Here is a 26,455-nt window from a genome sequence, read left to right as displayed (position 1 = left end):
CAATAGAAAGAGAACAGGATACTTTTTCATACAAGTACATGGTACAGCAGGCACATATCAGGAATATAAAATGCTGGGGTAACAAGCACTTTAAATAGGCTGTCTACTATACTAACTATACAACTAAACGAAAAGGTGCATGGACCATTTTTTTCTGGCACAAACACTAGCAAGGTGCATTGATGTGCCAAACCAATGTAGCATGTTTTGCTGCAATGCATTAGTCTGAATAGGCCATAAAACAGTAGCACATAAGCATGTGAAATATATTTTTCTGTGTGTAGAGAAAGAGATGGTGAGGCACTGGCTTATTTCTGGATTATGTACAATATATGTTAACAAAGGTGTTGTAGAATATTTGATCAGAAAAAACAAACTATAACACTAGCAGCGCTAAATAAGAGGTCCATTGAATAAACCAGTGTCCTTAATGACTCATACAAAATATATATATAGTACAGTCCATGCAGTAAGCACAATTCACCAGGGTAGGGGAGTGAAGGGTCTTGACTGTTCCTCCAAAAAATGACACCACACTCTAGTGCTCCCCCCCTTTGGATGAAACACTCACCAGAAACTGGTGAATATAGAGCCTTAAATCCACCAATCAACGGGTGTGCTAATCACTGCTGGGCTGCTCCAAAATCCTCCTTCCTCCAGAGTTCCTCCGCTCAAAGTTCATGCAATTGAACAAAGTGGGGGCAACAATAGTGTAATTCTGCAAACTTTTATTAAAACTACACACAGTAAAACCCCTCTCCCCTCAAGATGTCTACTCACAGGAGGGTAATGGAGTGAAGGCATAAAGGATCAAAATATGCACACTGGATGACCGATTCGAAACTCTCCTGCAATCCCATAGGAATCACGAATGGTGTCCTGTGCGAAATGTTCAGCGACCGCGCACATCAGCTCTGACGTTTCGTCCTCACGACTTCATCTGAGAGCCCATGTGCGCGGCGCGGTCGAAATGCTTAAATAATGACGCCAGCGCATGCGCGCCTGCGTCCGCCTGAGATGTCACCCGGAAGTACACCTCTTATTAGCTACACAGCTAACATCGGTGCTCTGATATACAGACGTGTCATTCCGGCCATGCGTGATGACGCACATCCGCCGGCGACCTCCAGCCCAATAGCTGATGACAACATCCGGTTATGACACCGGATGTGCGTCACCGTCGGGATGTTCCGATACCTCTTCTGCGGACACCCTATTAAGTCGAGCCATGGAACCACATACAGTCCGAAGAGCGCTCTTCGGACTGTATGTGGTTCCATGGCTCGACTTAATAGGGTGTCCGCAGAAGAGGTATCGGAACATCCCGACGGTGACGGTGACGCACATCCGGTGTCATAACCGGATGTTGTCATCAGCTATTGGGCTGGAGGTCGCCGGCGGATGTGCGTCATCACGCATGGCCGGAATGACACGTCTGTATATCAGAGCACCGATGTTAGCTGTGTAGCTAATAAGAGGTGTACTTCCGGGTGACATCTCAGGCGGACGCAGGCGCGCATGCGCTGGCGTCATTATTTAAGCATTTCGACCGCGCCGCGCACATGGGCTCTCAGATGAAGTCGTGAGGACGAAACGTCAGAGCTGATGTGCGCGGTCGCTGAACATTTCGCACAGGACACCATTCGTGATTCCTATGGGATTGCAGGAGAGTTTCGAATCGGTCATCCAGTGTGCATATTTTGATCCTTTATGCCTTCACTCCATTACCCTCCTGTGAGTAGACATCTTGAGGGGAGAGGGGTTTTACTGTGTGTAGTTTTAATAAAAGTTTGCAGAATTACACTATTGTTGCCCCCACTTTGTTCAATTGCATGAACTTTGAGCGGAGGAACTCTGGAGGAAGGAGGATTTTGGAGCAGCCCAGCAGTGATTAGCACACCCGTTGATTGGTGGATTTAAGGCTCTATATTCACCAGTTTCTGGTGAGTGTTTCATCCAAAGGGGGGGAGCACTAGAGTGTGGTGTCATTTTTTGGAGGAACAGTCAAGACCCTTCACTCCCCTACCCTGGTGAATTGTGCTTACTGCATGGACTGTACTATATATATATTTTGTATGAGTCATTAAGGACACTGGTTTATTCAATGGACCTCTTATTTAGCGCTGCTAGTGTTATAGTTTGTTTTTTCTGATCAAATATTCTACAACACCTTTGTTAACAGTTCTTTTTGTATAGTAGCTGCTTTGAGACTTTACGTCTTCATAATTCCGTGTTGTTATCTACTGTGTTCTTTTGTGCGCGGGGTGAGCCACTTTATGAGACCTGTTTTTGGTCACCCATATTTTGACTCCTTTGTTTGCATATGTACAATATATGTCTTACCTAGGTTTCTTACCCACACATGGCAAGGGGCTTCAGGGTTTATAGCTGATGTAGAGAGGAAACGTTTGTGTTCTCAGAATTTTGAAGTCTGTTCTGGAGCCAGAAGACTTTTTTTGCGTTTTGGGTGCTATAAAGCCTCAATTCCTAGGTCCATATCTTGCCTTATATAGCTCTCCCCCTGCTGTGAGAGGCTGCTGCTTGGTGAAAAGTCTACGTGCTGTTGGAACACGATAAAAGGACCTGTCCCCCTTTTAAGAAATGTAAGTTTGTGTTGATACAATTGTGTGCAACAAAACCAGTTTTTTACTTGGGATGTTAAGAACCGTTAAGTGCCCGTTCACATACGAGCGACGCTACTTCGCACCGCGACCTCGGAGCGGCCGCCACGGACTTCATATCATTGAAGTCTATGGCGGTCGCCTCCTGGTCGCCCCAAAGAAGCTCCGGACCCTTTTTCTAAGTCGGAGCGACTTGTGTCGCTCCTATTAGAACGGGTCTGCAGCTTCCCTTTGGGCCTCACAGGTCGCCTTAGTGTGAACGGGGGCTTAGTAAGGTGTTTTTTTTTTTTTTTTGTGTTGACTATGTGCTGGGAGTTTTTATTTTACTTTGTATATTGCCCTAGTATAACTATTTGCAGTGCCAAAGAGCTTGAATAGTGAAGTCAAAATGACCAATGAATTAAACCACTGTGTAGATAGTCAAAACAATAGTGACCGTGACCTAAACCATGCATACACAATAATAAAATCAACTGTCAAGGAGGTCTGCAAAAAAGGTTCATCAACATGTGCAAGAAAAGACAATCCTCCACCATCCAATCCTAATTGGCTGCAAATTTTTCAGTGTATGTGCACACACCATCAACCATTAGAATGGACATTCACCGGACACCAATGCTATGGCAGATGTAGCCAGTACATCATGATCAAGTAAGTTGAGAATGACACCCTCAGCCTCATTATTCTGCATGCACTATTTTGGTCCGTTTGTCTCTATTTTTTTGGTGGAGTCACATGGTGGTTTAATTTGTCATTTTGATTTCACTATTTAAGTTGCTGCAAATATTTACTTTTAGTAGACTCCAAAGGATTTCTATGTCGTCCTATTGTTTTGCAAGCAGCCGAATAATATCGTAGCATGGACTTGCTTGATTATTCACATTGTATGTTGCCCTGCTCATGTACATATATTTCCATGTTTTGCTAGTTCTAAATTGATCTAAACAGCCATTGTTATTTTGTTGGATTTGGTGCTGACAATCGCTGGGAGTCTTCAACTGCCTATGAAATGTTGGGCTTTGGGTATGTTGCTGTACTTGTGTAAAGAAGACCACGTCAAGAAGTCTACAGTCAATTCATGCATTGCTATGTACATATCCTATAGTTGGAAACTCAGATAATTTAGAGTTCAGGTCCATGCAGTGCAAAGCTTCATCTCGCAATGTGGTTTTGCATCAAAAACCTCTGAGCTGTAAAAACCGTTTTTATTTTTTATTTTATTTTTTTATGGCTCATTAGTGTGCTGGGTAATGTTTGTATTGTAGTTGGTGCTTGAGTAACCTTGGCACAAAATGCTCCTGGTTGCCCTCTTGTGTGTATGGCTGGCTAAAGGTGAAACTGATAAATACATAGTCCATTCTGAAGAAGTGAATAAGTATCCTAGTAAGGGAAAAGTAAAAACTTCTTACATTACAATACTTTGATTTGTTTCTTTAGATTAAGTATCCAGGAGCAGATATGGACTCCACTCTACACCCCATCTTTGAAAAGCCCCAACCAGCAAAGCCTCAGTATGAATATGAGAAGCTGAGCAAGCCCCAAGATCCAGCACATGTCATGTTGGAGGATATTATTAATAACAAGCAAATGTCCTCCAAGGAGAAGAAGAAGAAACTGAAACAGGTGAAAATTATTTATGTATTTCCTATGTAGCACTGCCCCCATGGGAGCTGCTGAGAGTGGGTTCCCCTGGGTTACCCATAGCAACAGTCTGTAAAATGTTCCTCACTTTACACTTGGCTCAGTCAATGAACAGTCCAGGGGATTTTGGTAACTATGCGCAACTTGAGGACAACTATCCGCAGAGTATGCGGCAAGGCCGCTGCTTCACTCTGCCAGTGAGGTGAAGATATAAGAGATGAACTGTACTTTAGCTTCTCTTCAGGGTCCAACTTAACACCCCCTTTCTGACTCACTGTGTGTGCTGATTCTTGTCCACTGACTTTCCCTGGAGTGGTCCCCTTCCTGGGCAGACCCCTGGCAAGCTCCCTGGTACTCACGGACACTGTTTTTCACAGGGACCTCTGCCACTGCTCCACCGTCTTTCTCCTGGACCTCACAGTTCCGCTCCACAATCTGGTCCACTAGGCCGACCGCCCTTGACCGCTTTCCACTCTGACAGGAGGAGACACAGCCGTCACCCTCCTCCTGGGACCTGGCTTCCTGCCCAAGGACATCCTGTCACATGTGCCCTTGGCTTTTATGGTCAATCCCAGGATGCCTCACTGTTGTGCCCTCCCACTGGGTCTACCACAAAAGCCTGTGTGTCACTGGCTGGGTTTCCTCCACTGTCCAACTATATATCCCTATTGGATACAGTGGGGACACTCCCTCAGACCAAGTGAATCACACCTGAACACATGTAACAGGCCTAACTAGAAATCCTGCTCCCTGACAAGCAGGAAAGCAACCCAATGCTTTTACCTAGCACCTGACTAGGAGGGTGCTACACCTGTATAAATATTAGGGAATTCTGGCAACTATGAAAAGCGACCAGAAATGTAAAAAAAAAAAATGTCGGACAGACTTAGTGCTTTTAAAACAAATTTGTGGTGGTCTTAAACAATAGTTACATTTATGCACATATTTGGTTCCTGTGACTAGGGCTGAGCTTGTGCGTGATTAGATCCTAGTTCGAACAGGTGTGAGTCCTCCAGAAAGCTGTCACTTGTACTAGGCTAGTCCTCTGTGGCGACAGAATATTCCCCACTGCATCTATACATGTGACTGGCGGGGCACAGGGTGGCCAGGCATCAGAAGATTGGTCAATGACAGGTGACTACTTACTGGTGGGCTTGCTCACATGGGTTCGGACTAGGATCCAAACACGCCTGAACTCATCCCTACCTGTGAGTATCTCGTTGTGAATTCAAGAGCCGTGAAACATGGGGTCCCCAAGTCTGCAACACAGATTTGAGAAACAAATGTTTTTTGAACCCTCTGCTTATAGTGCCTCACCAATAGGAGTGTTGATATGTGACAGTCATGGACAATAATTCAATCAAATGCCTTTTTAGTTTACATTCCACATACTACTTCCGTCTAAATATTGCATCTCTACAGAATTATGTCTGCATCTTTTAAGTGTGCAAATGGTGAGTTTGGTTCAGTTGAGTTTTGATCAGTGTGTCCATTCCTGCTCGACATAAGATGTTTGATCTGCTTCTTTTGAAGCAACATGCTGGAAAACATTCTCAATTAGCAGCTGCATCCAAGTCTTTTGATTGACATTACTTTGGTTCGTACAGTCCTGTATCTCCTGATTCATCAACAGGATTAATTGTGGTAAGGCCTTTACCCCCCCCCCCCTTTTGTTATAAAAAAAAAAAAAAACAAAAAAAAAAAAAACGACCATTCCTCAAATCTTATTTAAAATCTTCTAATTTTCAATCCCATTTCTAATAATAAAATCTTAGTGATTAAGTCCTTTTTTTTTTTTTTTTCTTTTTTCAATAAAAATAACAAACATGCTATACTTGCCTCCTCTGTGCAGTTGGTTTTGCACAGAGCAGCCTTGGTCCTCCTCTTCTCGGGTCCCTCTTTGGCTCTCCTGGCCCCTCCCTCTCCTTGAGTTCCCCCACAGCAAGCAGCTTGCTATGGGGGCACCTGAGCCGAGTCACAGCTTCATGTAGCCATTCAGACACAGAGCTGCGGCTCGGCTTTGCGCACTCTGTCTCCTCATTGGCTAATTGACTTTGACAGCAGCGGGAGCGAGTGGGTGCCGCTGCTGTGTCTTAGCCAATGAGGAGGGGAGTTCTGGATGGCTGAGATGGTTGTGGACATCGCTGGAGGGGGCTCAGGTAAGCATACAGAAGGTTTTTTATCTTAATGCATAGAATGCATTAGGATAAAAACCTTCTGACTTTACGACCCCTTAAATATAAACCAACTAAATTTCTTCTATCAACGTGTTCAATATTATCCAGGTTAAGGCAATATATTTCCATTTTCTCTCAACCTTCAAAACGAAAAATACACCAAACACTTAACATTAAATAAAAAGTCTATCTACAGGTGCAGATCCAGGTGCCAGTCCTAGGCATTTAGCCAGGGTTTCCAGTTATCTATGTTCTTTACCCATCCCCACCTCACATAAGAAGTACATTTCTCTTTTAAATAGAAGGTTGGGGCTTTAAATGAGATGTATGACACAGCTGGTAAAAATGATACACAGTACCACATTTATTATTGCATGGAAATACATGTGAGAACAGAACGTGTTACAAGCTATGAAAAGACTAAAAATAAATGAGCTAATATGTAGTCCCCAAGTACTGGTTATGTAGAAACCAACATTGCACAATTCGATAGAATAGTTAGATTTGTAAAACGCTTAGTAGTATAACTGCATCAAACAGGCTCAACACGTTTCGTGGACCAATTTTCCACTTCTTCAGGGTGTGATGCGTATCTGCAAAAAAAAATATATGTAGATAGAAAGATGCCAATATGATCTAATAAATGAAAAGGGGGAGGGGACGAGAAGGAAGAAACAACCACATCCCCAAAATACTTACAACACAGCTCAGATTTTGAAAATGCGGCGTTGGAAGTTGGATATGGCCATAAGTATCCATCCCGGGAGCTGAGGGAGTGTAAACCGGGTGTTCAGGGCAAGCACACAGCACACCCAGGAGTAGATGGGCTTGAAGTTTTTTTGGTAGACAATATGTGCAGCAGCGTAAAAAGATTCCTATCAAAAAAATATGTAAATAATGTATACTTTAATAAAATGCATAGTGCTGCTTGCGTGATAACATAAGATCTAGGAATAATGGGTCAAATACTGGATATTGAAGAAATGTGGATAAAGGGTATACAAGTGCCCCAAACCCCTTTTTTCTTCAGTGCTTTTCCTTGGCTTCTCTTTCTCTTCCTGTCACCTAATAATTTTGTGCACACTTTTGGGTTCAACCTTTTTCGCTGATTTTGCCTCACCATTGTGCACAATCCACCTTCCGTTTTTTTTTCTTTGGGGCTCTTGTATACCCTTTATCCACATTCCTTCTATATTCAGTATTTGACCCATTATTCCTAGATATTATGTTATCACGCAAGCATCACTATGCATTTAATTAAAGTATACATTATTTACATATTTTTGATTATTTACATATTTTTGATAAGTATCTTTTTACGCTGCTGCACATATCATTGTCTACCATAAAAACATCAAGCCCATCTACTTCTGGGAGTGCTGTGTGCTTTCTCTGATTGCCCGGTTTACGCTCCCTCAGCTCCTGGGATGGATACTTATGGCCATATCCAACTTCCAGCGCCACATTTTGGAAATCTGAGCTGTGTTGCAAGTAGTTTGGGGATGTGATTGTTTCCTTCATTCCCTTCCCCTCCCTGCCCCCTTTTCATTTATTAGATCATATTGGCATCTTTCTATATACATTATATATTTTTTGCAGATACGTATCACACTCCTGCTCCTGAGGAAGTGGGAAATTGGTCCACGAAACACGTTGAGCCTGTTTGATGCAGTTATCAAACTACTAAGCGTTTTACAAATCTAACTATTCTATGGAATTGTGTAATGTTGATTTCTACATAACCTGTACTTGGCTCATATATTTTTATAGCTTGTAACATATTCTGTTCTTGTATGTATTTCCATGCAATAATAAATGTGGTACTGTGTATCATTTTACCAGCTGTGTCATACTTCTCATTTAAAATCCCAAACTTCTCCTATTTAAATTTTCAATAGGGATGGAGGCACATGGTATGTATGATTATGCACTTTATTTAAAGTCCCACATTCCCCCTTCTATATAAAGAAAATTTCTCTCTCTAGTGTGTTGTCATCACTTTCAATAATAACTTGAATAAGAAGGTGGTGAGGAAGATAACCACTTCTGGGCTATACGTTTGCGAGTGTGGTAGACACAACGCTGGACTGCTATCGGTGTAGCAGGAGGCACAACTTCAAACTCTTTGTAACCCAGTACACCTAACTTGGAATCGAACAACATAAATACTCTGAATGCCAAGTTTATTGTATTCAGTATATCTACCTAGTATCTATATAACTTGGGGCATCTCCACAACCTATGAATGAGAGTCCTAGGTGAGCTATCCGGTCGTCACCTGTACAAAAACAATTTTTTTGTGGTGTGCGATGTACTCTATGGATTATAAAAAGTTGCTTCAATATTTGAAATGGAGATAATGAATTTAGGGAAACAAAGTCAAAGCTGTAATTCCACTGTTTATCCGTTAAATCTCCCAAATTCTCCACCCAACATGCTCTGCATGGAAGATCTCATCACAATTTACTTAACCTAAGGTGGTTTCCTTATTTCACCTGAATAAGGGCATTGTGTTGTGTTCTCATCTTTTTGTCCTAATCTTAAGCATGCAAAGTACTTCACTTTTTTTTTTTTTGGATGTGGTTTGCAGTGTTAATTTCGTCGACTAAAACCGACTAAAACGTTTTCGTCGACTAACACAATTCAGATGACTAAAATACGACTAAAACTAAAATGGCATTTTAGTCAAAAGACTATAACTAAAACTAAATCGAAATTTGCTGCCAAAAATTAACACTGGTGCATGCTCAAAGCATAAATAATAACATATTAGATTTTTCACTCCAGGACCAGCAGTAGTATATAATGAGTTTGGAAATTGTAGAGAAATGCTTAAATAATGCATTACAAATTACAATTGAACTACACCCATTCAATTATAGATGACTAAAATGAGTTTTAGTCGACTAAAATGTAGGGCGTTTTAGTCGACTAAAATATACTGGAGTTTTAGTCGACTAAATACGACTAAAACTAAAACACTTGCAGAAGACTAAAATAGGACTAAAACTAAAATGCCATTTTAGTCCTAAGACTAAAACTAAATTGAAATTTGCTGCCAAAATTAACACTGGTGGTTTGAGCTATTTGGATTTATCTGAAGTCCAACAACTTTGTTTCAATAGCCCGATTCCCTGTTTGGTCTATCTGAAGGCCCTTTACAAGGGCGTGGGTGCTTCTGAAACTACTATCTGTAGGTGGATTTGTCCGCTGATTCCTCAGGCCTATTGTATCAATGGCAGGTTTCCTCCTTTCCTGATCAAGACCCATTCCATCAGAACTGGTTTGGTTCACAGGCTTGGTTCACACCTTTGCACGGGAGAGTCGTAGTGATACCCACAACCACACCCAGTGAAAGTGTGAAGGGCTGCCATTCATTCTGAATGGCACCCCCACACATGTAAAAACGTAGTGTGTTTGCAGGTACTGCAGGAAAATCGCATGGTCAATGAGCATGCGATTTCCCAGCGGGCTGCTTTTTGAAAAAGGTGCATGCACCTTTTTTCTGCGAGAAACATAGGCACAGCATCCCATGCAAATGAATGGGCTGTTGTGCCTGCACAAACGTGAGCCCCAAAAAAGCAAAGCTATGAACCTAAGATAAGAAATTTTAGGATTTTTCATTTACCTGTAAAATCCTTTTCTAGGAGTACAGCACAGAACACAGGGATCCCTCCCCTATTTGTGTTCCTCATTGCTTGTAACACAGCTAAGGCTTAGCAGGGAGTGTTTATGCTTAGTGGCAGCCTAACCAAAGTATTTATGAATATAAAGATGCCCTCTGATGTACTCCAAGAAAACGATTTTAAAGGTAAGCCAAAAATCTTAATGCAGATCAGCGGTGACAAACCTTTTGAAGAACGAAGGCCACTTAAGCGACTTGGTAACGGGTCTTGGGCCACAATAAGCAGAGCAGGTGCATGACCGATCTGTGTCCACTCTGCATATGCAGAGTGGACACAGACTGTTTTCTACTCTATGGGCCCTTCGATCCGCCCCGACGGAAGGGGACAGATCCCCCTTTTTTTTTTTCTGCTTATCCGATTGGAGGTAGGCGAGTGTAAACCATAGAGGTGAATGGAGGGTTTGATTGAGTCCACCTGAAAAAAAAAGGGGCAGGTGGACTCGATCAGACTGATCATGTGAGAGGGGCCTAAGGCGGTTTTCACATTGATGCAAAGTGGTTTACCCGCACCGTGGGTGCAGTGCATCTGGGGCTTTCCTGCGGGTTGGCTGCACTTTGCCATTCAATTATATTATATCCTGCAGGTGTAGTGCACTTTCTGAAAGGCTCAGGCTAAAGATTATGGCTCAGTGCAGGTAACCCGCAAGTTCAGTTTGAAAGCAGCCCAGAGTAACCAGTGCCAAACTAGAACAGATATGCCCTTTTACTTGTGATTTTAATAAAAAAAAAAATAATAAAATCTGGTCTTTAAACACAAGCTTCATTTCAGGAATCGCCCTGCAGGTATGCTTCATTTCAGGAATCACCCTGCAGGTATCGCCGGCTGTTGCTGTCCCAGGCAGAGTGCATTTGGTATCACTCTGCCTATGACAGGAGCCGGCGCTTTACAGGAAGCAGAATAGCTTCCCCCTGTCTTTGCGGAGCTGGCGGACAGGTGGGTCCAAGGGCTACATACAGTTTCTGTGATGCCTCTTTGGATGCGGCTCCTTTTTGATTTCTTGTATCAGCAGTGGTCCTTCAGCGTATTGTCTAACTGAAATGCTGGTCTGTGGACTAGACTTCGAAGATGCCTTATCTGATCTCCCTCTTGTTTTCTTGGGTGACATCGTTAAGGGTCTCACGGAGGGAAGGGAAGAGTTCTCTTCTCTTCTTTCGCAGGCTACCAGGGGCAAGGAGCCCTGTCGTAGACGTGGGCCATTCTCCTTGGCTCCTAAGCGGCCTCTTTGCCTCTCAGGATCTCAAGCAAAGGGATCAAAAGTCAGGGCCTCCACCAGAGGTTCCAAGAGGAACTGGTCTGGCAAAGCCACAAACGGGTTCTTCCAGACCTGCGGACAAGGCTGCCTCTGCATAAAGGGGCGCCCTCGCCCGTATCTGGGGTGGGGGGACGTCTTTGCTGGTTTCAAGATCAATGGCATAGATCCAAGTTATTCGGTCAGGCTATGAAATCAAGTTTGGTCTTGTCCCCTGGAAAGGTGTTTTTTTTCCCCTTCCAACCTACACTTGTCCCCAGATCCCTTACAGGGTCTCTTTGGGGCAGTGTTTGGGTTCTTCCTTAAGGTCCGGACCACCAGGGGATACCTCGTCAGAGATCAGGAAACACACTTTGACAGAAATGAGCCGAGAGTCAAAACATGTTCACTTTATTGAATACCGAGCATGAGTGTATATATATATATATATATATATATATATATATATATATATATATATATATATATATATATATATATAATATGCAGTTCTGGATAAAAGAACACATATACAGTTTCAACAAGGAATACATATAAGGGTATGTGACTTAGCACAGATGTTCTCATGTGATACATCTAATCTTGAGTTTCTTTTAGCAAGTAAACAAAAAAGCTGCTTGCAAGACAGTTAAGTAGCGCTTGAGATTACAAACATATTAGTCTTCTAACTAGAACATTCTGCTGGTTAAGACTTTGTAGTCCATTACAGGGCAGAGGGGAGGGCTGCTTTTACCAAAAACGAATTTCAACATTTAAAAGCTATATTCTATTAACTCTTAAAGGGCACGATATAGCTGCATATCCCTTCAGGCAGTGCAAGACTTGTTATTTCAAAGGTGATTGTTCCGGTTCTGACTTGGGAACATTTTCAAGGTTTTTTTTTACTCCAACCTCTTTACAGTCCCCAGGAAGGAAGGCAAGGTAGTCCAATTCTGGACCTCGAGGTGCTAAGCTGCTTTGTGTGAGTACAGAAGTTCCGCATGGAGTTCATTCACATGGTAATGGCGTCCCTACATCAGGGGGATTTCTTCTCGCATCTATCGACATCAAGGATGCCTACCTGCACTTTCTAATATGTGCTGGTCGCCAGCGCTTCCTCCACTTTGCCGTGGACGAGGAGTATTATCAGTTTTTGGTGCTGACCTCACCTCTGCACCTCAGGTCTTCACAGCAGTGTTGGCCCTGGTGCTGGCTTTGTTGGAGTCAGCGGGGGATCGTGGCACTGGGGTACCTGGACGATCTTCTGCGAGCGGAGTCTCTGACTGCTCTGATGGACTACTGGAGATCGCTCTGCGAACTCTTTGAGAGTTCAGTGGGATCCTGAATATTCAGGAGTCTGCTTTGGTTCTGTTTACAAAAAATGGCCTATCTGGGTCTGACTCTGGCCTCAGCCAGAGTGTTTCCTCCTTGGGAAAAACTCCAGACATTGCAGGAGGTAGTTCAGCTTCTGTTGTTCAGTAGATGGTCATCCCTCCGGGCTTGCATGCGTGTGCTGGACCTGATGGTGTCCACCCTTGAGGCGGTCTGTTTGTACAGTTCCACACAAGCTCTCTGCTAAAGGGATTCTGGTGAAGTGGGTCAAGGATCTACTCTCCAGAGGTGGCTTCGCTCTCTTGCACTTCGACAGGGAAAACCCTTCTCCTCCTGTACTAGACAGTTGTCTCTGCGGATGCCAGCCTGTCCGGGTGGGGAGGAATCCTCAGCACAGTCATGCTCAGGGGGTCTGGCCTCTGGCAGAGCCCAGACTGCCGATTAGTGTACTGGAACTCAGAACGATCAGACTTTGTCTGACTCATTGGAGAATCGTTTTCAGGGGTGTCCAGTACAAATTCATTTGGACAATGCCACGGCCGTGGCCTATGTCAATCACCAAGGGGCACATGAAGTGTCCTGATGGCTCAGTTAGTAGCCGGAATTCTAAGGTGGGCTGACTGATTTCGTTCCAGCCCTCTCAAACTTCTGCCACAACTCCTGTGCAGGATTCAGGCAGAAGGGATTCCGGTCATTCTAGTGGCTCCAGACTGGCCTCGTCGGTCTTGGTATGACGATCTTGTACAGCTGGTCGCCGATGCTCCTTGGGGACTTCCTCTCAGGGAGATCTGCTGTCTCAAGGACCAATCTTCCATTCTGTTTTACAGTCGCTGATTTTTAACGGCTTGGCTTTTGAACGCCAGGTGCTGAAGGGTGGAGGTTTGTTGAATCGCTGATTCCTGCACTGTTAAAAGCTAGGAAATCTGCCTCTAGGAAGACTTTCCATCGTACGTGGAAGATTTACATTCCGTGGTGTGAGTCTCTTGGGGTTCATCCTCACGCCTTCTCGGTGCATCGGATATTAGCCTTTCTTTAATGGGGGGTTAAACAAAAATTGGCCCTGAGTACCATCAAGGACCAGGTATCTGGTTTTGGCAGTCTTTTCCCAACGACCTTTGGCCACACACTCCCTGGTGTGTACTTTTTTCTTCAGGGTATCTGACATTTGGTTCCTTCAATGCGGGCTCCATTGCCGCCCTGGAATCTTAATGTGGTGCTTTCAAATCTACTGAAGCTTCTCTTTTCCCTGCTTACGCTGCCCCAGAAGGTGGTCGCCTTTGGTGGCTATCCCATCTGCATGCATGGTGTCGGAACTGACGGCGTTATCCTGTCATTCACCTTATGGTTCTTAACAGGGATAAGGTGTTGCTTTGCCTCTGTCTGTCATTCCATCCTAAGGTGGTCTCTGACTGTCATTTGAATGAAGCCATTGTGTTGCCTTCCCTGTATCCCAGGCCTAAACATCTGAAGGAAATTGCCTTGCATGTCTTAGATATGGTCTGGGCAATTAGGGTGTACCTGGCAGCTACGGAGTCTTTTAGGAAGTCAGACTCTATATTTGCGCTCATGGACGGACCTCACAAAGGGTTGCCCGCTTCTTCCGCGACCATTTCCAGATGGATCAGACTTTGGTTCAGGCCTATTGCATCAGGGGTCAGGTTCCTCCTTTCCCTGTTTAGATGCACTCTACTAGGGCGCTTTGTGTCTCCTGGGCTTTCCGTCTTCAAGCTTCAGTGATGCAGGTTTGCAAGGTGGCCACCTGGTCGTCAGTGCCCACTTTTACAAAGTTTTTTGCAAAGTGGTTGTTGGCATCTGTGGATGCTTCTTTTGGCCGCAAGGTTTTGCAGGCTGCTGTTTGGAGGACCTGGTCCTCTTTGAGGGTATATTGTTTTTCAGGTGAGCTCCAGTTTATGGTAGAGCTCTGTTACCGGATTGGCTATGGTTAGTCTTGGGGAATTTTTTTCTGAGGTTTTCCCACCCCTCATTTTTAACACTGCTTTGGGACGTCCCAATGGTTAAGAAGAATCGGGAGCTGTGTCCGTCAATGAACGAAAGAGAAAATGAGATTTTTGACTTACCGTAAAATCCATTTCTCTGATGTTCATTGACAGACACAGCACCCACCTCTCTGTTGAGTTGGCTTTCTTCGGACACTGCTTGTAACAAAACTTAGTGCCTATAGCTGAGAGTGGGTGTAAACTCCCTGGGACTGCCTATAGGCATAGTCAAGCTTTTTCCTGCCTAGTGTCCTACTCCTATAGAGGGCAGTATAACCCAATAGTTAAGAAGAATCAGAAGCTGTGTCTGTCAATGAACATCAGAGAAATGGATTTTATGGTAAGTCAAAAATCCCATTTTTTTTTTTGTGAACCAATATCGCAAAAGAGAGCCTTGTTTTTCCTTAAAAAAAATGTATATATTGCTTTATCTGGAGTAATGATAAAGTTAAATAAAAAGGCCCATATTGGAAATGTAAAAAAATGTTCTAGTTATTGTTAAGTCCCGTGTTTTTGTTTTTAACAAAAAAAAATGTTTTACTTGCCTCCTCTGTACAGTTGGTTTTGCACAGAGTGGCCTGGATTCTCCTCTTTTCGAGTCTCTCTTCTGTGCTCCTGGCCCCTCCCTCTTGTTGAGTGCCCCCACAGCAAGCAGCTTGCTATGGGGGCACCCGAGCCAGGTCCCAGCTCCCTGTGTCCATTCAGACACGGAGCCGTAATCCAGCCCCGCCCCCTTTCTATCCTCATTGATTTAATGAATTTGATTTACAGCAGTGAGAGCCAGTGGCGCTTCTGATTGGCTGAGACACGGCAGTGGCCCTATTGGCTTCGGCTGCTGTCAATCAGTCAGTTAGCCGATCGGGAGAGGGGGCAGAGCCGAACGGCAGCTCCATGTCTGAATAGACACAGAGCAGCGGCTTGGCTCGGGTGCTACATAGCAAGCTGCTTGCTGTGGGGGCTCTCAACAGGAGGGAGGGACTAGGAGCAGCAAAGAGGGACCCGAGAAGAGGAGGATCTGTGCTGCTCTGTGCAAAATTAACTGCACAGAGGAGGCAAGTATAACAGGTTTTTTTTTTTTATTCCCTAAATAACAATGTGCCTTTTTTAATATCGATCTTAAACTTTCTAAATTGCAATAAATTGATAGAGAAGTGTATAGCGTGCAAAAAATCTATAGCAAAGTGTCGTAAAACAACTTTTAATGACATTGTGACTTTTTTTTTTTTTTTTGGGATGCCCTCTTTCGCCCCTCCTGTTGCAGACATTGTGACTTTTGACTAATGAAAAAGCAGTTTTCGAAAGGGAATGTCTTGAATTTACTGAATATAACTTTATCTGCCTTCCCAAAAAGGTCATAGCAGTTGGAGGGCCTCGTTAAACATAAATGAAGGAGGATTTAATGCAGTCAGGGAAGGTAAAGGCAGATTTTTGTTGATTTTCACGAGGCTTGTGCATTGCATAGAATATATATTTGATACTTTAGACTGTAGAGAACAGCGGGGATCTGACACCTCCATCTCCGCGCACATAGCGGAGACAGAGCTGTCATCTGCCTGCTCAGCGGGGATCGGCAGATCGATCCCCCGCTGAGCAGAACGGCTCCGTCCACGGAACGGACAGGTGTGAAAGGGGCCTTCTCTTTAAATGATCATTTAGGTCTAAGGGATCGGAAAAAGTTATTTTACTTGTCTCATCCTAGCTTCCCCCATGGTCTGGCAGTGGACTGTCCCTTAATGTCCCCTCATCCAGTGCAGGATTATGGGCACTGCATTGCACTTTGATGTCAGAGGACCTGCCACTTATTGAATGAATAGGAAGTGGTGACTGGTCTAGAATTGCAGAAAGAGCCTGCAGAATAGGATAAGTAAAGGTTTTTCTGATCCCTTAGACCTAAATGGAGATTTTTATGATTTCCCTGGAGTTCAGCTTTAGGCTGGGTTCACACTAATGCGATAGCAGCCATCGCATGTGGTTCGCACCACATTCCTGTGCACATCACATTCGATGTCTGTGTGATGCAATTTCAGCCATACAGTTTGTATGGCTGAAATTGCGTCGCATTAGCACCAAAACTGTGCAGGGCCCTTTTTTTTTTTTTTTGGTCCGCACTGGAATCTGAACACATGGGTATTTACACCCAGGCAATCCAATTCCACAGTTTGCACTGCGTTCTGCGAACCAATCTGGAGATGTCATTAACTTTATATTGACACCTGTAGTGGTTCGCAGAGCGCAGTGTGAACTGCCTGAGATACAGATGCAATGCGGGAACCCGCACAGGAATCGCTGTGGTTCCCGCATCACACCAGTGTGAACCGACCCTTAAATCTGTTCCTTATCAAATGATCTGGATGAATCCCTGCTATATGGGTATATTATCTGTATAAGAAAACATCTGCTTATTGAATCCATTGTTCCTCTTCAGTTTCAAAGGTCTCACCCACAAGTCTACAAGGAACGGCTCCCTACACCAGAAAGCGAGGCAGCGATCTTTCCTGAGCGACCGACCCTAAAGTCTCAGCTGTCGTTTTTCGCTCTTAAGAGACCCTTCCAGTCATTTCAGAGGACCCGCAGCTTTCGTATGTAGGTGAATGTCTGCTTAAATGCAGACTGATCGATGGTTTACATTTCCTGCAGAACTACTGAAACTAATTTAGTAAAAAAAAAAGCAGCAAGACACGAGATATTCACGAACGCTAATGATCAGTATTTCTGTGGATATCTCTTTTTCACAAAAGTAGGTCAACTATTAACAGGAACTTTTTTTTTAAATGTATGGAACATTTCAATTTTTATCATTCGCCTGTGGATTTTAACTAAGCCTACTGAGTACATAAGAACTACTTGAAACTACACTGGAAGGATCATTTAAAAGCTTATATAACCATAATCTTCCTTGTCAAATCATGTACATACTTGAATGTCTTCGATACACTGGAGGCGCTTCTGGGAAGTCACCTAGTGATGCGCGGATCTGTCTGATTCTTCTATATAAAGTAATGTTGAGGAGCATATTCCAAATGAAAACACTGTGTGGTCTGACATAGGATCCCATTTTATAGTGGTTTTGTAACAACACGTACCAATGCTTTCTTTATGGAAAAAGGTTTAAAAAGAATACTGATGTTTTCACTGTGCCTATAGATTTAAAGTGTATGCTCTTAATTGTCGGATGTTAATTATGCCAATTCCTGCTGGATTCAGGTTTTCGTGTTTTTTTTGTTTTTTTTTTTTAGATACAAATTACCTCCCTTTCTTTCTGTCTGGTGCGTTTTTTTTCGAGACTCATACAGCACAACCTACCTCCCCCTCCTTCTCAGTACTTACCATTATTTTAGCTTTTACATCCCAAAAAAATAGATTTCAATGGTCACTGGTGGATTGAATCACCCGTCAGTTTTTAGATCAGAGACTCAAATGATGTGACCTCTGCATTTCTGCATTTTTGCATTTGTATGTCCTTCTCAAAAGCTATAGTGAAGGTGTCCCATTCTTATAACATGCTAGCTAATTATCTGTGTATCCTACATTTAGGACATTTTTTAGGAGATTTAGAACACCATTATTTGGTTTTCTAATGAGAACTGTAATTGGTTGGCACTGGAAATATGTTTTAGCATATTACTGGAGGCCATAAGAGATGCAAGTAGTTGTAAACTCTATTCTGGCAGGTACTGGCCTTTAATACTTAATATTTATGTTTATAAATGTGGTTGCAAATACTGAACCTAAAGTGCAGAGGTGATCTATTCATGTACGTGCCTCTATTAATAGGTAGTGCGGTGGTAAGTTTTTACCTAATTTGTGCTTGGGGCCAGTTCCACAATTTCTGTATTCCGGATAGGTTTCTGCATGCCTGTTTTTGATGCGTTCAAGTGGTTGGATTTTTATTGCGTTTTTGCTGAATTCCTAATGCGTTCCATACAGAAAGAATGGGGCATGTTCTACTTTTGTTGACTGCATTGGAACACACTGCACTGGTGTGAACTACGGTCATTGTAATCCATGGTAAACACTGTCCATGCATTTTTGATGGAGAATAAAAACACACTGGAATGCATCTGGTGTGGACCAGCCCTTAAACCTGACCCTGGCAAATTACCTTCAGGTTTACACAGAGACTGGTGTACTGTTCATTCAGTCTAAATCACTTGCTCTTAATTCTGAATCTACTGAACGGTTACATGTATCAAAAGTTGTTTGGACTAATATTACGGGTACCTCACCTGTGATCTAGTATGTCTGTAATTATTCCATTTTATGGCCAAGTGAATTCTGGTTATGGGACTGTGTTGCTAAGGAAGCACTTGCACACAGAATCAGCAAGGGGAGATTTAAGCTCCAACCCTTACTGCTTGCCTCTGGAAATCTGAAGCACATTGCCACTGATGGTCCCAGGATCACAGAATTCTCCTCCTTATGGTACTAACATTGTAGAGATGGTTGGAGTGCAGATATGCTGCTGTTGCAAAAAACGGTTTACTTATTCATTAATACAGTTTCCAATTTAGAACTCCCAATGGGGTTTTGCTGCCAAATTTGGGTCCCCTTTGCAGTTAAATATGTTTAGGGACTTTTCCTACTCTGAGTGGAAGTTCTATCCTGAAGGCTTCAGGACCATTCACAAAAGCCGCATGCATAGTGGGCAGCCAGCTGTGAAACCGCAAGGAGTCCCTTCCGGCTGCCCACAGTTAATATGCCAATGCCAGGATTGGCAACGCTGGATCCTTGGGCAGGTCAGTGTCTAAGTCAGCAGCTGGTTAAACATAAAGGGCCAAACACCTATGTACTATACTAGAATGGCAGTATTCTTTTTACATGGAAATACTTTAAGGTAAATCTGTTTTGCAAGAGCTGTACAGCATGAATTTTACACTTCTGTACACCATAGAGATTAATGTTCTGTGTGGAAACATGTGCTAAAGAAGACCTAAATACAGAAGATTCCGTAAGATCGAAGACAGCGGGCGGATCTCCATAGTGACAGGGAGTGACAGATCGGACTGCTCAGCATAGCTGGACATCTGATCTGTCCATGACTCACTCAGTCACCTCCCCCCCTGCACGTCAGTAAGCACCAGGCATACATTAACCCCTCCCTCTCCAATAAAATTAACCCCTTCCCTGCCAGTGTCATTTTTACAGTAACAGTGCATATATATAGCACTGATTACTGCAGTAATGTCACTGGTACCCCCAAAAGTGTCAAAAATGTCAGTCAAGGGTCCGATCTGTCCGCCGCAATGTCGCAGTCCCGCAAAAAAAAATCGCAGATCGCCGCTATTACGCGTTAAAAAAAAAACACCAAAAATGACAGAAATCTTTCCCTTTGTTAGTAAACGCAATAACTTTTGCGCAAACCAATCAAAATACGCTTATTGCGATTTTTTTTTTTTACCAAACATAGGTAGCAGAAAACAAATTGGCCAAAAATTTTTTAAAAAATTGTTTTTTACATCTTTTTTGGGGGGAATTTCATATAAAAAAATGTTAAAAATATTTTTATTTTTTCAAAATAAACGCTCTTTTTTTGTTTATAGCGCAAAAAGTAAAAATCGCACAGGTGATCAAATACCACCAAAAGAAAGCTCTGTTTGTGGGAAAAAAAGGACGTAAATTTCGTTTGGGTACGGCGTCGCACGACCGCGCAATTGTCAGTTGAAGTCGCACAGCGCCGAATCGCAAAAAGTGGCCTGGACGGAAGACAGCAAAATCCTCCGGTGGTAAAGTGGTTAATGTTGTGGGTTTAGTAACACTTTAATAATCATGAAATGAAACCAACAATAATGGCCAGAAATCCACAGCCATTGAAAACTGGAGACCCCTTACATTGGTGCTCAGTGTAGGCAGAAGAACTGCCACTGCTGTTTTCCCAAGTAACCTCTGGAAGAACCTCCATAGAACACTGGTTGGGAAAAGGCTCTACTATAATACAAATGCAGATTGAATTTTTAGAATTAGCATTTTGGTTAGCTTGGAAGAAGCCTATAACCTGCAACTACAAATGTGTACTTTAAATATTTTCTGTATTCTGAAAATTCTACTTGTTTTTGCTGACCCATATTATTGTAATACATTGATTGCAGGGTGACTGAATTAATTTCTAAGGATTCCATTTTTTGTAGGACAAATGCTATGGCACTAGCCATGTCACATACAGTGCCTTGCGAAAGTATTCGCCCCCCTTGAACTTTTTGACCTTTTGCCACATTTCAGGCTTCAAACATAAAGATATAAAACTGTAGTTGTTGATTCTTCACAAAAAATAAGTGGGACACAATCATGAAGTGGAACAAAATTTATTGGATATTTCAAACTTTTTTAACAAATAAAAAACTGAAAAATTGGGCGTGCAAAATTATTCAGCCCCCTTAAGTTAATATTTTGTAGCACCACCGTTTGCTGCGATTACAGCTGTAAGTCGCTTGGGGTATGTCTCTATCAGTTTTGCACATCGAGAGACTGAAATTTTTGCCCATTCCTCCTTGCAAAACAGCTCAAGCTCAGTGAGGTTGGATGGAGAGCGTTTGAACAGCAGTTTTCAGTTCTTTCCACAGATTCTCGATTGGATTCAGGTCTGGACTTTGACTTGGCCATTCTAACACCTGGATATGTTTATTTGTGAACCATTCCATTGTAGATTTTGTTTTATGTTTTGGATCATTGTCTTGTTGGAAGACAAATCTCCGTCCCAGTCTCAGGTCTTTTGCAGACTCCCATCAGGTTTTCTTCCAGAATGGTCCTGTATTTGGCTCCATCCATCTTCCCATCAATTTTAACCATCTTCCCTGTCCCTGCTGAAGAAAAGCAGGCCCAAACCATGATGCTGCCACCACCATGTTTGACAGTGGGGATGGTGTGTTCAGGGTGATGAGCTGTGTTGCTTTTACGCCAAACATAACGTTCTGCATTGTTGCCAAAAAGTTTGATTTTGGTTTCATCTGACCAGAGCACCTTCTTCCACATGTTTGGTGCGTCTCCCAGGTGGCTTGTGGCAAACTTTAAACTACACTTTTTTATGGATATCTTTGAGAAATGGCTTTCTTCTTGCCACTCTTCCATAAAGGCCAGATTTGTGCAGTATACGACTGATTTTTGTCCTATGGACAGAGTCTCCCACCTCAGCTGTAGATCTCTGCAGTTCATCCAGAGTGATCATGGGCCTCTTGGCTGCATCTCTGATCAGTCTTCTCCTTGTATGAGCTGAAAGTTTAGAGGGACGGCCAGGTCTTCGTAGATTTGCAGTGGTCTGATACTCCTTCCATTTCAATATTATCGCTTGCACAGTGCTCCTTGGGATGTTTAAAGCTTGGGAAATCTTTTTGTATCCAAATCCGGCTTTAAACTTCTCCACAACAGTATCTCGGACCTGCCTGGTGTGTTCCTTGTTCTTCATTATGCTCTCTGCACTTTAAACGGACCTCTGAGACTATCACAGTGCAGGTGCATTTATACGAAGACTTGATTACACACAGGTGGATTCTATTTATCATCATTAGTCATGTAGGTCAACATTGGATCATTCAGAGATCCTCACTGAACTGGAGAGAGTTTGCTGCACTGAAAGTAAGGGGGCTGAATAATTTTGCACGCCCCAATTTTTCAGTTTTTTATTTGTTAAAGTTTGAAATATCCAATAAATTTCATGCCACTTCATGATTGCTTCCCACTTGTTGATTCTTCACAAAAAATTAAAGTTTTATATCTTTATGTTTGAAGCCTGAAATGTGGCAAAAGGTCGCAAAGTTCAAGGGGGCCGAATACTTTTGCAAGGCACTGTAATATCCTATGTTCCCTTGTTTAACAAAAAAAAAAAAAAAAAAAAAAAACGCAAACGTGTGGCAGCTGCCCAGTGGCACAAAGTCAGATTTAATTTTTTAGTCAATGGGAAAATAAAGCACATTCTGATTGGATTTATTGATAAATTGTACAAATCTTTGCTATAATTCTCTAACGGCAAAGTTCATAAATGAAGAGCCAGTAGGACTTACCTAGTCGACAGGCGATTTGAAGGGGACGGCAGATGAAGGGTTCCACTAATATAAGAAATGCTATAGAAAAAAAAAAACATATATTTTTCTAAGGTACGTGGACTGCCTCACTCCTGGGATCTGTCCAGCAACTGTAAAATTTAAACCATCTTTTCTAGGAATCTAATTTAGAAGCTGCTTTCTGTGCTTTTATCTGTGGATTCATCTGCCTATGCTAATTTTGTGCTTTGTCCTCCTGTTGTGTACAATACACCAAGAATTCTCTTTTGTACGTTTTGATGTTTTAATTACTTGACATTTTATTATACAAATCTGTTATTGGCAACCCAAAATGATTTCCAGAAAGTTTGGCCTAATGTTATTTTGTGCACATTTTCAGGAAAAATTAAGGTTCTCAACTGCAGACCAATGACCTGTTGAGCTTTGGCTATCTGTGGTTATCCAGCTTACACAATATATTGGTGCAGGGCTTCCCAAACTTTTTTGGGCCGAGACCCACTTCTGAATACAGTTATTTTTCGGGACCCACTTGCTTGTAATTGAATATTGTAAAGCGCCTGGTCATTAAGGGGAGCAAATCCTTGCGGTCAAGAAGTGGTTAAACCTGCAGGAGGACCAGTGGTTTTATTTGTAAATTACTTTACTACTGCTTTAGGCCTGGTTCACATGTATGTGGGTTGGCGGCCCACATTAGCACAGGCATAGCTGCCCATTGGTTTGAATGGGCTGCTATGCCCTCGTTTTGCATCGAAAAAAGGTGCATGCAGCATTTAAAAAAAATGCAGTGGCTTTAAAATCCATCCTGCTTTTGCACCATGCGACTTACCTGCAGTTCCTGCACTGGCAAGCTTTCTGCATTTTTATATACGTGGGCCCAGCATTTACGTGGGCCCACAGTTTACGTGTGCAGGAATTTCAGGTAAGTCGCATGGTGCAAAAGCAGAATGGATTTCAAGGCCACTGCATCTTTCTTTTTTTAATTCTGCATGCACCTTTTTTCAGTGGAAAACGCAAGCATAGCCGCTCATTCTAATCAATGGGCTGCTATGCCTGTGCAAATGTGGGCCGCCAACCAGCATACATGTGAACCAGGCCTAAAATAAGACATCAGTGTCTGGCCTAATTGATGACTAGTCCTGGTGCTCAGCTCCGATCCGATGCAGTGCACTCTGATAATGGCTCCACTCAGTCCGACTCCTACCCCGAGGCGCTGTCTCCCGTAAAGAACACAGCAAGGGGCGGGGTCGGAACGTCAGTGGAGCTCAAGGCCCTCCTGCTCCTTGTAACACAATGCTCTGCCAATGCCTGGGCAGCCCTGACCGTTCTCAGTAAAATCCGCCAGCGACTTACTCAAACGCAGCTCGTGACCCACAGTTTGGGAACTCCTGTACTAGTTTATTTGTTAAAATGGAAAGGGTGGTAATTTTAATAATGCTGTGCAAAGCATGCATGAAGAACATCAGCCAACTGACTTTCAGCATCTTCATCATCTGATTAGTTACTATGTTATTGCACATTGCCCTTTCACAAGTAAATGTCTCTTGAAAAAAATGATAAATGCAAGTGGAACCCCTGTAACCAATCCACAGGGGGTGGGCAGAGAAGGGGAACTTGGTTGTATAGTCTCCTAAAGACATAATAGTTGGTTGATGATTCAGCCTATTGACATCTATTCAGAAGTGAAATATCAGTTTTGATTGGACAGGCCTTTTAAATTTAACCACTTAAGCCTCGGAAGATTTTACCCCCTTCCTGACCAGGGGGTTTTTTGCTATTTTTTTTTTTTTTTTTACTGCGTGACTTTAACGGACAATTGCGCGGTCGTGCGACGCTGTACCTAAACGAATTTCACTTCCTTTTTTTCCCACAAACAGAGCTTTCTTCTGGTGGTATTTGATCACCTGTGCAATATTTTTTTTTTTTTTGATCATGCGCTATAAACAAAAAAAGAGCGTAAATTTTGCAAAAATAACTATTTTTCACTTTTTTTTTATATGAAATTCCCCCCCAAAAAAAATTAAAAATCAATTGGCCAATTTGTTTTATGCTACATATGTTTGGTAAAAAAAAATCGCATTTTTTGATTGGTTTGCGCAAAAGTTATCGCGTTTACTAACAAAGGGAAAGATTTTTGTCATTTTTGGTGTTTTTTTTTTTTAACGAGTAATGACGGCGATCTGCGATTTTTTTTTTTTTTTTTTTTTTTTTTTTTGCGGTACTGCGACATTGCGGCGGACAGATCGGACCCTTGACTGACATTTTTGACACTTTTGGGGATACCAGTGACATTACTGCAGTAATCAGTGCTATACATATGCACTGTTACTGTAAAAATGACACTGGCAGGGAAGGGGTTAACTGTATTGGAAGGGGAGGGGTTAAGTGTGTCCTAGGGGCGTGCTTCTAACTGTAGTGGGACAGGTCTCCTATTGTAAAAACAGAGATCAACGGTTCTACATAGTAGAACCATCTGATCTCCATTTTTACACAGGGGAGAATGACAGGTGGCTTGTTTACATAAGCCACCCGCTCTACCGACGATCGTAGTGTGACCGGCGGACATCAGGTCCGCCGGTCACACGCCGGGACTCCTCTGTGAACGAGCCGAGCTCGCCTGCTATTGGCTCAAAACCCGGTGACAGGCTAGTGACGTAGATCTACGTCACTCTGCCTGGCCGGGGCTGACTGCCGCAGTAAATATACTGTGCGCAGTCTGCAACCGGTTAAAGGGTAACTACACCTTCATAGGGGAAAAAAAAAATATCAAATAAAAAAAAAATTATAACTTTTACAATTGCAAAACAAGTCATATTGTAACTGAATGTTCTTAAAAATTTCTGTGAAATGCAATGCAATATGGCTATGTGGAGGCTTTCTGTATACAAAATGTGTTCAGAACACGCCCCAGAAACGTAATTTCCTGCTTGTGTGATTGGTTTACTGATTTTTCTCAGAGGTCTGCGCTAAGATACAAGTCCGATTTTTGGCATCTCCTGCAGCAAAAATTTCATTTTTATGTAAGGTACTCCCAATAGGAAATCACATCTAAAGGGATGCAGGCCCAGCAGTTTTCCTCATTAGAGCCCTACAGCTGCTGGTTGATCATTATGAAACCACTCCCATTAGACTCAGCACATGAGCATAGACGAACGAACAATGATTTCTTCAGAATAGCAAAAGGTAGGAATCTGCAACAAAGTTTAATAAAATCCCCGCAATGTACAGAGATCACCCAGAGGAGGAATGTTTTTTGTTGAGAAAAAAAAAAGTGGAGTCAAACTTTAATTTGGCTATAAGAGGATCTTTGATTGGAAAGGAGTTTATTTATTTTTACTAGAATTAGCTGATCAACAGTATTGTGGGGAGACTTGGAGGACATAAGTTCAGAGGTAATATCTGGCACTCTCCTAGCGTATACTGCACTGGAGGCTTGCTATGTTGGTAGATGACATCAAGCCAATAATGTGTGAAGTTGTCCAAAACCATCATCCCCTTAACCACTTGCCGACCGCCGCACGACTATCTACGTCGGCGGTCAGCCCCTCACAGGCAAAGTGACGTAGGGCTACGTCACTAGCTTGTGAGGGTCTAGGGAGCGAGTGCGCGCCCCCGGAGGCGCGCTCCCGCTCCCGAGTGGTCACGGACCCCCCCGCGCGTGTGACCGGCGGACCCGATGTCCGCCGGCCACTCTGCGATCGGCGGGGGAGAGGGAGAAAGTCAGGCAGCTTGTGTAAACAAGCTGCCTGTCATTCTCCTCGCTGTATGAGAGCTGATCATCTGGA

General features: G+C 43.0%; 1 protein-coding gene across 1 annotated transcript in view; it reads left to right on the top strand.

The window, feature by feature from the left end:
* The window catches only part of DEPDC1B (DEP domain containing 1B), a 113,798-nt gene extending 96,150 nt beyond the window's left edge, over positions 1-17,648 (top strand). Inside the window, exons 10-11 of the mRNA XM_082255324.1 lie at positions 4,059-4,244; positions 17,108-17,648. Of these exons, the coding sequence (XP_082111450.1) occupies positions 4,059-4,244; positions 17,108-17,269 (348 nt within the window). The 3' untranslated portion in view covers positions 17,270-17,648. The remainder of the gene's footprint in view (positions 1-4,058; positions 4,245-17,107) is intronic.
* Positions 17,649-26,455: the final 8,807 nt, after the last annotated feature.

This window comes from Pelophylax lessonae, assembly GCF_965119305.1.
Source record: "Pelophylax lessonae genome assembly, chromosome: 1".
Classification (NCBI taxonomy): Eukaryota; Metazoa; Chordata; class Amphibia; order Anura; family Ranidae; genus Pelophylax; species Pelophylax lessonae.
Note: the sequence above shows the minus strand (reverse complement) of the source record. Positions and strands in the feature narration are given on the sequence as shown.